This window comes from Vitis vinifera, chromosome 7, assembly GCF_030704535.1.
Source record: "Vitis vinifera cultivar Pinot Noir 40024 chromosome 7, ASM3070453v1".
Lineage (NCBI taxonomy): Eukaryota > Viridiplantae > Streptophyta > Magnoliopsida > Vitales > Vitaceae > Vitis > Vitis vinifera.
The window spans coordinates 110,458-124,500 of record NC_081811.1 but is presented as its reverse complement, the minus strand read 5'-3'; the positions used below and the strand labels follow the sequence as shown (position 1 = coordinate 124,500).

The 14,043-nt window shown below is 33.3% G+C and overlaps 1 protein-coding gene across 1 annotated transcript; it reads left to right on the top strand.

Moving 5' to 3' along the window:
* The first annotated feature begins 11,740 nt into the window (after positions 1 to 11,740).
* On the top strand, positions 11,741 to 13,006 carry LOC104879753 (uncharacterized). The gene has a single exon (XM_010653656.1). It carries the CDS (start codon positions 11,741 to 11,743, stop codon positions 13,004 to 13,006), a length of 1,266 nt encoding a protein of 421 aa, XP_010651958.1.
* Positions 13,007 to 14,043: the final 1,037 nt, after the last annotated feature.

Sequence of the window (14,043 nt, the reverse complement as noted above, 5' to 3'; positions counted from 1 at the left end):
GCATATAAATTAAAGAGTAGGGAATAGATAATGCAAACACAAGAGTTTATAGTAGTTTGGCGCAACTCGGCCTACATTCACTCTCCTCTAGCTTCAATCCTAAGTTTGAGGTTCCACTAATTCAAGGCTTCCAAACCAACCCTTCAAGCAATACAATTGGATTATGGTTCCAATTCACCTTCTTGGATTTTTGGCTCCAAGCACCCTTTACATTTCTCAAGAGATATCCCACTCTTGAACAACTTCCTCTCAAGGATTTACAAATAAAATGATCTCTAAAAAATCTTAGCACAAGAACTTTAAGCTTAAATGATACAAGAAAACTAGGATTGAATGGTGCATTAAGAATATGCAAGTTTTAGAATAATGGTGCACTCAAAAACACTCTTCCAAGGCTCAAATATAATCAAGAAAGATTTGGGAAGGTTAAACTCATTGAACAATGAAGATTGGAGCCTTTTTATAGAAGAGAAAAACCAAACTAGCCGTTTGGGGGTTTGATCGGTCGAGTTAGGGGTCGACCGGTTGAGTTAAGGGTCGACCGGTTGACTAGCCGTTAGCATTTAATGCTTGGCAGGTGATCGTTGAGCCTCAACCGGACCTCGACCGGACCTCAACCAGTTGAGGTTCAACCTTGACAGGTTGAACAACCGTTTTGGAATAAAGAGAAAGTTTTTTGCATCCTCGACCGGTTGAACTAGGGGTCTACCCGGGCCTCGATCGGTTGAGCTTGCGGTCGACTAGTTCCTCATCCGGTTCAACCGGTTGAGCCGTTTTTTGGCTCAACAACCAACTTTTTCAACTTAAAACCTTTTAAAACAAGTTTGAAAGATGTTTAACACAATGTTTTAGTTGAAAACATGAAATCATCCAATTCCTAAGATATTTAAAAACAATATTACTCTTGGATGATTTTGGTGCATAAATAAAGAATGAAATGCATGAAAGTCCTAGTGCACTAACAACCTTACAAAGAAATATTATGAAGCTTGGGTCTTGAAAAACACTTATCTTTGAGGTGGTCTTCCTTTTCATGGTTTCTCTTTGACTTGATTTGTCTTTGTAATTGCCACTTTGGAAATTGTCTTGCCTAATCACACGTGAAATATAATCATTAGTACTAAACCTTGTTTTGTTATCATCAAAATTAAGATTAACCAAACCTTGGTTTCACAATCTCCCCCTTTTTGATGATGATAAAACCAAGGTTGTTGAAAAGCTCCCCCTCAATATATGCTTCTTTGAATTTAGAAAAATATTCAAGTTTAGAAACTTCAAGGAGTATATTAAGGATGCTAAAAAAGATATAATCAAACATAAATAGCATAAAGAGCAATTTAGAAATTTGGCAAGACATTATTATTAAATATGATGCATACAAATATAACCAATAAAGCTCATAACATCAATATGAATAGAATTGCTAAAATAATATTGACATTTCTTCCCAAGTTAGCAACCTACCATCACTTCTCCCCCTTTTTGTTATCAACAAAAAGTTTCAATAAAGTATATAAGGGGAATCACATGATAAAAAATATAATTCTTCATGAAAATGAATCTCCCAATTTTTCATTTGAGAATAGTTTCCAAATAAAAGATTGCTCATCCTTAGAACATTCCCAATTTAAAGCATGATTTGGAAAAAAATATATGGGAGAACATATGCATTTAAAAAGATATATAACATGCATTGAATAACACTTTTAGGGCATACAAGCATATGATCATTGAATTTTACCTAGGTATAAAAAAAATCTTATTTTTAATCCAAACCTTGGTTTAACAAATGTACCAATATTATCAAAGTGATACCAAATGTTATATTATTAATATACCAAAAATATACCAAGTGTTAGCAAAATGATATTTCAAATTAAGCTTTAGAAGGGATACAATTACCAATATTATCAATGCATTCTTTCCAAGGTAAGCATATCCTCCTTCTTGCATGGATCCTTACAAAACAAATTAAGTAACCTTTGGTACCCATATCTTTTTGGGTCCTAGAGGGTTAATCTTTCTTCCCTTTGGAATCCAAAATAGTTTAGAGTTTTGAAGAACATGAGGGGATTTTCTTAAGGGACAAATATCACTAATGTGACCTCAATTTTCACAAAGATTGCAAATAGTTGAAGGTGAAAAACTAGAGGCTTCCTTTACAAAATAATTCTCAAAAAGAAAATTTTGATTTTTGAAAGACTTAGGCTAGCCTTTTTTTTTTTTTTTATCAGAAATGCATTTTTGATTTGCCAAATTCATATCAAAAGTCTTTTGGCCATTTGAGAATTTTTAACTCCTCATTTTCCTTTTCAAAAGAGATTTTTGCTTTCTCAATGTTTTCAAAATTTTCATTATGCTCATTGAGCTCATTTTGAAGACAAGAATTTTTAAAATCAAGTTTTTCAAGATCAAAATATAATTTTTGAAGTACATCTTGAAATTCAAAATGGTTATAGTTGGAGTTTACCTCATCTTGATGTTCTTCCAAATCCATAAAGCACATGTTGGCATCCTCATTTGTGCATTCTTCTTCTATGGAATCTTCATCACTTTCACTTTCACTCTCTTCCTCTTCATCATCATCATCATTTATTGAAGCCATAAAGGCTATACTTTTCTCATTTTCTTCAACTCTTTGATGATTGTACAACTCTATCTCATAAGTCATGAATGACCCAATGAGTTCTTCAAGTGAAAGTTTGGTGAGATCCTTTGCTTCTTGAATAGCCGTCACTTTTGTTTCCCATTTCTTTGGTAGAGACCTTAAGATTTTCATGACTTTCTCTACTTCGGTGTAGGTCTTTCCCAAGGCTTCAAGTTCATTCACAATCACCATGAACCTAGAAAACATCTCAACAATAGATTCAAAATCCTTTATAGAAAATAATTCATAATCATGCACAAGGATATTGATTCTAGACTCTTTAACTTGGTTGTTTCCCTCATAAGTGATTTCTAATAGTCTCCAAATTTATTTAACTGACTTACATTGCCAAATATGATTAAATTCATTTCTATCAATAGCACAATGTAAGATAAAAACGACTTTGACATTTAATTGAACTTTCTTTCTATCAAGTTCATCCCATTCATACTTAGGTTTTGGAACCATCACTCCATTTTCTAATTTTGAAGGAATGTGGGGACCATCTTCAATGACATCCCATAAATCAAGATTAATAGATTGGAAAAACCAAGTCACTTTGGTTTTCCAATAGGGATAATCGGTTCCCGTAAAAAGTGGAGGACGGGTGGTTGAAAAACTTTCAATGTGGGATGAGCTTGATGAAGAGACAATTATATGCAAGTATATAATAAGCAATATAAAGACAATTGCATATAAATTAAAGAGTAGGGAAGAGAGAATGCAAATACAAGAGTTTATAGTGGTTTGGTGCAACTCGGCCTACATCCACTCTCTTTTAGCTTCAATCTCGAGCTTGAGGTTCCACTAATTCAAGGCTTCCAAACCAACCCTTCAAGCAATACAATTGGATTATGGTTACAATTTACTATCTTGGATTTTTGGCTCCAAGCACCCTTTACACTTCTCAAGAGATATCCCACTCTTGAACAACTTTCTCTCAAGGATTTACAAATAAAATGATCTCTCAAAAATCCTAACACAAGAACTTTAAGCTCAAATGATACAAGAAAACTATGATTGAATGGTGCATTAAGGATATGCAAGTTTTAGAACAATGGTGCACTCAAAAACACTCTTCCAAGGCTTAAATATAATCAAGAAAGATTTCTGAAGGTTAAACTCCTTGAACAATGAAGATTGGAGCTTTTTTATAGAAGAGAAAAACCAAACTAGCCGTTTGGGGGTTTGATCAATCGAGCTAGGGGTTGACCGGTTGACTAGCCGTTAGCATTTAATGCTTGGCAAGTGACCGTTAGGCCTCAACTGAACCTCAACTGAACCTCAACCGGACCTCAATCGGTTGAGGTTCAACCTTAACTGGTTAAACAACCGTTCTGGAAGAAAGAGAAAGTTTTTTGCACCATCGATCGGTTGAGCTGGGGGTCTACTCGGGCCTCGACCTGTTGAGCTGTGGGTCGACCCGGACCTCGACCGATTCAACCGGTTGAGCCGTTTTTTGGCTCAACAACCAACTTTTTCAACTTAAAACCATTTAAAACAAGTTTGAAAAATGTTTAACACAAGGTTTTAGTTGAAAACATGAAATCATCCAATTCTTAAGATATTTAAAAAAAATATTACTCTTAGATGATTTTGGTGCATAAATAAAGAATGAAATGCATGAAAGTCCTAGTGCACCAACAACCTTACAAAGAGATCTTATGAAGCTTGGGTCTTGAAAAACAGTTCTCTTTGAGGTGGTCTTCTTCTTCATGATTTCTCCTTGGCTTGATTTGTCTTTATGATTGCCACTTTGGAAATCGTCTTGCCTAATCACACTTGAAATATAATCATTAGTACTAAACCTTGCTTTGTTATCATCAAAATCAAGATTAACAAAACCTTGATTTCACAAAAATGATAGAGTATACTTATATCAAGACACTAATAGCTCTCAAGTCAACCATCACACCATTTGATGACCAACTTGTTCACCTTACACAATATAGGTAACTAGTTGGATCCTTTCAATATTTAATCTTTACAAGGCCTTATATTGTATGTAAGGTCAACAAGGCTTGCCAACATTTCCAAGAACCCACTAAAGCTAGCCTATGAGATATGGAACACATATTAAGATATTTGAAGGGAACAAGGGATTATGAAATCAGATTTCTTAAGCAAAGCTCGCTTTGTCTAACTAGTTTTTGTGATGCTGATTGAACGAGATGCATAAACACAAGAAGAAACACATTTAGGTACTATATTTTTCTAAGAGCCAATTGTATCCCATGGTTATTAAAGCAACAACTTATAGTTTCTAATGACAATAGGTATTCTCAATAGAGACATCATGATATCTCATGGAGTTTGAGACAATATTGTGTCCCTTTCGGTGATCTTAAGGAAGTGTATTAAGGAAAACTATGGTCATATTAGTTCTTTAGTGGAACTTGACATAAGCTCTTTGTGAGTTAAAACATGTTAGTTAATCACACAATAAAAGGATTTGTAACTTAAGAATAATAGAGATAATCTTGAGAGGTTGATAGCATTCATCTTGTTAGATTACAAACACCAGTTCATGGGGAAATTACATACAGTAGATGGTAGGTAACAAACTCAAACACCTTATGTCTTATTGTTATTTATATAAGGTATTGGAGTTTAATTGACTATTTGTAGTGAGATGTCATATCAATTTCAGAATTAGATTATGAGGGGGGCAGTATTGTCCTATGGGTCCCAATAATCTTCATTTGAGCTTAAATTCTTTAATTGAATGATTTATGAGAATTGAATTGGTATTAGTTCACTTATGTGCATAAGGGTGTTTTGATAAATATGCAAGGTTGCATAGGAGTTTGTAAATGGTATCTTTAGATTGGGCTAATTGATTATTATAACTCAAATCAATTAATTAATCAATTATGACCCCCTTTTTTTGGATAAATTAAGTGACCTAAATCCAAATAGGATCAAATCACCTAAATCCATGGAAAACCTATAAATACCCCCTTTAGGGGTTAAGGTTTAAGTTTTTTTTTTTCTCCCATATGTTCTAGAAAGAGAGAGAGAGAGAGAGAACTATGGCCTCCAACCTTTGAGATCTCTATCATCATTATGTCAAGGTTCAAGGAGAAGTAATCAAGCAAAAGGCTCAAGGTGTACGAGATCTTTTATAGCTTTTTGTTTTACTCTTCACCTACAGGAAACAATTTAGGAACATTCAAATGTAAGGTAAACACATCTAAACCTTGTATACTAGATCCTAAAAAGTTTTTATGTTTGTTTTTGCTTCCGTTGCTAGAACCTAGTAAACCTAGAAAAGTTACATGCACTTCATCATATCTAGGGCAAGGAATGGAATGATATGGGATTCCTTACTGTTACCACTAGTAAGACATACTTCATTTTTTAATTTAACAACACTTTGACCAGCATAAAACATATTTTCTTCACTATCTTTTCCTAATGCAACATTTTCTTGTTGCATATCTATGAATATGCAATCTTTTTGCATATGCTCAAAATTTTCACAATTGTAGCATTATAGCTTTCTCGTAAACCAACAATCATCTTTTGTATGACTGTTTTTTTTTTTTTTTTTTTTTGCAATTTTCACACTTTTGAGATGATTTTTTTCATAAAGTTTTCTATAAAAGTTGTTGTTGGCTCTGCCTCTGGAATCCTTTCCTTTTCCTTTGCTCAACATTTTCCCTTTCTGGTTATTGTTATATGGTTGTTTCTCGTTGTTTTTTGCTCCACTATTAAGTTTAGACTAAAAAGCATTCTCTACATAATTTTTAAAATTTTAATTCAACTTATGCTCAAATGATTTCAATGAACCTGACAACTCTTTGACACTCAATTTTGAGATGTCCTTCTTTCTTCTATCACTACTAATAAGATTTTTCTCAACAATCTTCTTATCTAAAATCTTTTCACCATCAATTTAATTTAATTAACAAAGTCTGTGAATTTGAAAGAGTAGTAATTTACACTTTCCTTTTCTTTCATCTTATTATTCTCAAATTCCTTTCTAAAAGATGGCAGTTCTGCAACTCTTACCTTTGAATTATCTCCTATGTATTCTTGATGCAAAATCTCTCAAGCATCCTTGGGTTTAGCTGCTCTTTTGATTCTCGGAAAAATCCAGTCTACTATAGCCATGTGCAACATGGAGAGAGCACTTGCATTCCATTTTTGGTCCTCTTTCAACCTTTTTATTTTATTTTCAGTGACTGTCTCTTTATAATTCGGTTCAGTGTACCCATTCTCAACTATAGCCCGTAGGTCAACAGATAAAAATATAGTTATCATCTTTACGCACTAGAAATCACAATTCTCACCATAAAAATTGTTACATAGAGCTGCTTGATGTTTGCAATTGCACCATTTGAGCTAGCCATGAATTCTCATTCTCAAAGCTTCCTTTCCTTCAGCATTGCTAACTAGCACTGGTACCAAGTCTGTTGGATTGTTTGTTGTGGATTTTACACTTCAGCAAGTTGGTGGTTCTTCAAAATATCTTTAAAAAATAAACAGAGTACATCAACTCATCAGCAATTAATAGAACCCTTTGTAGCTGTTCATTGTGTACGTTGCTTCTATTTTTGGGCAATGATTTCAGCCACTAATTTCCTTTTATAGGTAGAAGTTATGATTACTAATTATATATATCTATAAAAATATGGAAAATGGAAAATAGTTATAATGGAATAAGAGATTTGTTTTATTTTATTTTTTGCTTCAGGGATTTTTTTTTTCTTCACGTGATTCTCTTAATCACCTCTCAAAATAAAATAGGAAATTTCACAAATGGATTCATTTATGTCGGAACAATATTAATTATTAGAAAACATGCTTGCATTAAGCATGGGTGGTGGGAAACAGCTTTGAACTGAACCTTTGTAAGGATCAATGAGATAATGTTCTCTCAAGAGTGATTGGAATGTTTTTCTTTGGCGACAAAGCATAATGGAATATATTCAAGGTTTTCCTAGATTGCAATATCAAAATAAACTAGCTAGGGATTAAGTGCATGTTCATAGCTAGCAAGCAAGTTTTTGTTTGAACTGTATTTCTTCTGTATCCGGATAGTGATGTGGGGAACTTTTATAGAAACAAACAAAACCCAACTGGGTCGAAATCAACATTGACTTCTCTAACTATACCTTGCTTTTGTACAGAGTGTTATTCTGTAGGGAAAATGCTCTTCAAGACTGCATGCGAATATGGGAATTAACCTTTTCTTTTCCTAGATTCTCACAACCACTCTGACTCTTTTCTGATGGAGTGAAGCAGCTAGTCCATGATGTGCAGCTAGATTCCACAGAAAAAGGGTTTTGAGTGAGTTTCCGGCCGAAGTAGTATTTCTTTGGAAAAAAAAACCCAAACTAATCCAGTTTTCAAACTATTTGCCAAAATACTCTTTTGAATCCACGTCAGCCATCCACGTCAGCAAGTCATCTTCGTCAAACTTGTTTTTTTTACTTTGGAGACCCAATTTTTTCCCGAAATCAACCAGAAAGTATTCTCCACCATCTCTCCTCACCGGCTGCGGCTCCCACCAGTGGCTCCCACCAGCAGCTCCACCAGCAGTTAGGTAAATTTTTTTCGGGTTCATGAATTTTTTCCCACTCATTTTCCTTAGCTTTCTCACCAACCAAACAGAGGAAAACAAGTTGTTTTGAAAATTTTAAAAATCTCAAGTTGTTTTCAATTTCATAGCTATCCAAAAAACTTGAAAAACCCTTTCCTCCACCTTGTATTCCTCTTATCCTGGAACCCGAAAAACCCTAACCTTTGCCTCATTTTCCTCTCATCTCAGAATCCTGATAGTTGTCGATCTGCCCATGATTCATCTTCATTGTGATCCAAAATATGGATTTCGGATTGGATGAAGGTGGGGGAGAGAGAGAGACTTGGAGAGGTTAAGGTTTATACCTTAGCAGAATTGGGGTTTCGAAAGGGATCTGAAGGGCGAATGTCTAAGAGAGAGACAGACAGAGAAAGAGAGAGAGTGGGGTACGTGGGCGCGTGAATCGGGTGTAGAATTTGAGCCAAATTTGTTAAGGGCGGGCTGAATTGGTGGGGTTCAAAATTTCATGCCAAAATAGTGAGCGGGCTGGCTCCAATTTTCACCCCCTCCTCCTTCCCAGCTTTTTTAATTAAAATTTTTCTCAAAATTCTCTTCAAAGTTCACACCACCAAATGGTCAAACCCTTTTTATTTCTTTCTATTTTTCTTTTGTTCCCTCATATTGCGTTGACTCTCTTTGTTAAATTGGACACCATATTTGCTAAGATATAAACATTGGATATGATTTTTTCTATAGAGGATTCATATACACTTATTATATGTGTCTATATATATATATATATATATATATGATCAAAGTATTTGAAATTTATGAAATATTCGTTATTGGATTTTACAAAATAAATTTTAGGAGTGAGAAAATAAAATGTTGTGATGATTTTGTATGAAATTCTAATAAATTATCTAATAATGGGTATATTAAATTGTATTTTTTTAAATATTTTAAATATGATATAGCATTATTCAACAATAAAAGCATATATATTGATATTATATCATATATATCATGAAATTAAATTTATGTTATTGCATACGAGTATTTTGAATTCTTCATTTTCATTTTTTACACCGTGTTCAAGATATATATATATATATATATCACATCTATAAAAAATGATAGAAAATGCCGGTGAATTATTGATACCCCTTTATTGATATCAATTGTTAAAAATACAAAAGCTTCAATAATTGGCCTTCCGTAAAAAAACACTTTATATTAATTTGTTTATATATATACATATTGACATCGATATATATCATGAAATTTAATTTATATGATCCTATATTGGTATTTTGATTTATTCTTTTTCTTTCGTTATATTATGTTTGAAATATGGATCACATTTGTAAATAGGGATAAAAAGTATAAATGAATTGTCATTACCTCTCAATTGATTTCAATTACTTAAAAATACAAAAGTTTCAATAATTGGGCCTCTGTCAAAAATGAGAGTTTACTGACTGAATTATAAATTCCTTTTGGTAAAGAATATTGTATAAAGTATTTTCTAAGTTAATTTATTATTGTGATATCATATTTCCTCATAGAATAAGGAAAGTTATTTAGAATATTTTTATAAATATTTTAGGCCATAGAGGGAAAAATCTATAAGATCGAGATAGACTCCTAAATATTATAAAATATTTGAAGAACTCAATAGTTATAAATAATAAAAAAAACACTAAAACCAAATTTAATATATAGAAAATATTAGTTTTTACTTCAAATTTAACTTATTAAATTATAAATTGTAGAAATTTAATTAAATTAAAAAAATTTAAAAATTAACCAGACATAAGCAAAAGTGTATTAACTATTCCGCTTTCTCTTTTTCAATTATTTAAGTGGAAAATATTAAAACATTTATAGTCGTAACTATTAATTATGTTGAATATGTACACATTACATCCATTCTTGAACAAATTTAAAAAAATTTCCCACTTAATTTGGGTAGCTTAAACAAAGACATATTAATTGTTAATGGAAAAATAACAACCTTTTATTCAATTTTAATGGTAATAAATAATAAGAAAATATTATTAATAAAAAACATTGAATTATTTGGATATTAAGGTGTTATTTGTTATTTGATTATTGTTAATAACATACCCTATTATTGTTATTTGTTATTTCATTACAAATTGATTTTATTAGTAATGTTTTATATTGTGTAATTTTGTGGTTAAAAATGAAATTAATTTGATTTTTTTGGCTTCTTCTATAGGTAAACTATGTCTAATTTATCGGTGGCAATAGTTTGTTTTTGTAATGGGAAAATGGTGAGAACACAGACCGATGTTGATTATGTTGGGGATAGAGTTGTGGTTGAACCTATTGATGTGCCTCTTGGGACAACATATGAACAACTGTTGGAAATGATATACTCGGTCACTGACATCAATAAAGAACATTTTCGATTAATACTTAGTTGTAAGTATCCTATGAAAAAAGGGAACAAATTCCAACCTTGCCCAGTAAAGAATGATAGTGGTGTAACTCGAATGTTAGAAATGCATAACAGATTTGGGATGGATGAAGTTGAGTTATTTGTTGAACAAGTACCTATTGACTTACAAATGAATTCACCACTTGGTAATTGCATGCCTTTGTTACTTGGTGAAAATGATGGTACTAGTAATGTTCAAAATCCATTTACTGTTGAGCATAGATCAGAAGAGGATGAGGAAGACGAAGAAGGAACACAATGTGATGATGACAGTGTAGGAGCCGAGGATATTCATAATGATGATAATCAAGATAGGGAAGGTAGCTCGCCTTTTTTAGCTGTTCGTGAGGCAATTGAAAGAGAACAAATGAGATATGTGGCTGTGGATGGGGAAGGATGTAACTTGTCAAACAATCCAGATACAGAGGATTTAGATGACCCAATTGAATTATCTCCAATGCAATATCATTTGGCACCATCACCACAGTTTGAAAATGTTGAAAACATTGGTCATGTTGTGTCAAGTGAATGGAGCCCATGGGGAAACACTCTTATAGGACATCCAACTGGAGAGTTCATAGTTGGACAAATCTTTAATTCCAAAGGAGATTTGCAACATGCTGTAAAGATGTACTCTATTAATTCGCACCAAGAGTATGTCGTTTTGTCATCCACAAAGAAATTGTTGGTCCTAAGATGCAAGAAAGCTGAACAGTCTCAATGTGCTTGGAGACTACGTGCTACAGTTGTTAAAGGGACATCTTTATTTGAGATCAACAAATATAGTGGCCCACACACATGTGTCAATCCTTGCATGAACCAAGATCATCATTAGTTAGACTCAAACCTGATAGCCGCCCATATAGAGGGAATGATTAAGACACAATTCACACTTTCAGTGGCTGCCATTCAAGCAAGTGTTGTAGAAAGATTCGGGTACCATATCTCATACACTAAGGCTTCGAAAGGCAAGCGTAAAGCATTAACTAATTTGTTTGGTGATTTCTATAAATCATACGCTAAACTGCCACATTTTTTTGGTGCCTTAGAGCAAGCCAATCCAGGATGTGTTGTAATTTCTAAAACATTCCCAGGAAATATGCGAAATGAAGAGGTATTTCACCGAGTCTTTTGGGCATTTCATCCTTCCATAGAGGGCTTCAAGCATTGTCGTCCTGTGTTAACTATTGATGGTACACACTTGTATGGGAAGTATAAGGGCACTGTAATGATTGCCATGGGCTGTGATGGAAATAATCAATTGTTTCCTCTTACTTTTGCATTAACTGAGGGTGAAAATGTTGATAGTTGGGGATGGTTTTTGGCATGTATTAGAAATCGAGTAACTCAAAGGAGGGGTCTTTGTGTTATCTCCGATCGTCATCCGGGCATTATGGCTGCATTTGCTGATGTTTATCTTGGTTGGTCTGAGCCAAATGCATATCATCGAATTTGTATGCGCCATCTTGCTAGCAACTTTATGACTCACTTTAAGGACAAATGCTTGAAACAACTTTTATGCAGAGCTGCCTTAGAAACTAAGGTAGAAAAATTCAACATGCATATGGAGACAATTGGGAGAATCAATCAAGACGTACTCAGTTGGTTGGAGGCTATTCCCTTTGAGAAATGGGCACTATCACATGATGGAGGTCGACAATATGGCATAATGACTACAAACATGTCAGAAGTGTTCAATAGTGTGCTTAAAGGGGCACGGAGTTTCCTTATCACCGCATTTGTTCAATTGACATTCTATCGAGTTAATAGTTACTTTGCTGTAAGAAGAGAACATGGTGCTAGTCGACTTGCTTCAGGTGAACAATACACTCCTTATGTTGATGCTAAGATTAATGCAAATGTTGTTAAGGCAGGTTCTCATGAGGTTGTTTTGTATGATCACTTCCAAGGACTGTTTCATGTGAAGGCCAGTAGGGGTAGTAAAAAGACATCATCTGGTGGAAGAACACATCGTGTTAACCTACGTGAGCATGTATGCACATGTGGCAAAACACTCATATATGGATTCCCATGTAGTCATATTCTAGCGGCATGTCATTTTCGTTCAATTGATTTTAGATCATTTGTTCAACATTATTACACTATACAATCGTACTTTAGCACTTGGGCACCACTGTTTAACCCGATACACAATGAGTACGAGTGGCCACCATATGTTGGTCCAGTTATTGTGCCTGCAGATTCAATGAAACGTGTGTCAGGTGGACGACCTAAATCTACTCGTTTGCACAATGAAATGGATGTTAGAGAAGGTAAAACCTCAGTTACATGTGGTTTGTGCAAACAAAGTGGTCACAATCGTCGTTCTTGTCCAAATAAGAACATGGGTGCTGGGCCTTCATGATGGGTGCTAGGCTTTGGATGTTGATATTATGTTATTTGTATTTTGGACAATACTTATGTTATAAGAGAGACTTTGCTATTAATTTCAAAATTGTAATATGAATATTTTGATGAATCAGGTTGTTTGTATTTTGGAGAATACCCTATTTATAGGGGAGACTCTATCGAAATTTTTAATATTTGGATGCGAACATCATATTATTACATTTTTTTTTCATTATTGTACTTGCATATTGATATTGGTTGTAGATGAATATTTTGATTAATCAGGTTATTTGTATTTTGGAGAATACCCTATTTATAGGGGATACTCTGCCGAAATTTTTAATATTTGGATGTGAACTTTAGTGTTTGATAATTTTTTTTAAATTATTGTACTTGTTGGATATTGATATTGGTTGCAAATAAATATTTTGATTAATTAGGTTGTTTGTATTTTGGAGAATACCCTATTTATAGGGGATACTCTGCCGAAATTTTTAATATTTGGATGTGAACTTTAGTGTTTGATAATTTTTTTTTAAATTATTGTACTTGTTGGATATTGATATTGGTTGCAAATAAATATTTTGATTAATCAGGTTGTTTGTATTTTGGAGAATGCCCTATTTATAGGGGATACTCTGCCGAAATTTTTAATATTTGGATGTGAACTCTAGTGTTTGATAATTTTTTTTAAATTATTGTACTTGTTGGATATTGATATTGGTTGCAAATAAATAGTTTAAATTATAATATTAACATTATTTTATTATGACAGTATAGTAATGGAGCATAGAGAGGGCAGATTCGATCCAGATCCATTAGATCGCTCTATTTTAGCGCTACAGGACAGACATAGGTCTCAATTAGTGGATTCTGGTCAGGTATATATGTATATATAAATATAGATGTATAGAAAAACATAATCATAAACCTTAATTAAGTTCTTATTTAATCGAAATGGTATCTTTTGTAGCTTAATCAGGTATTGACATGTCGACAACGTTTATGGACATTCATGCTAGAGTGGGAGATGGACCCTAGTATTCGGCGATA

Coding starts and splice junctions, on each gene's coding strand:
- LOC104879753 (XM_010653656.1), top strand. CDS start 11,741: ATGCGAAATGAAGAGGTATTTCACCGAGTCTTTTGGGCATTTCATCCT.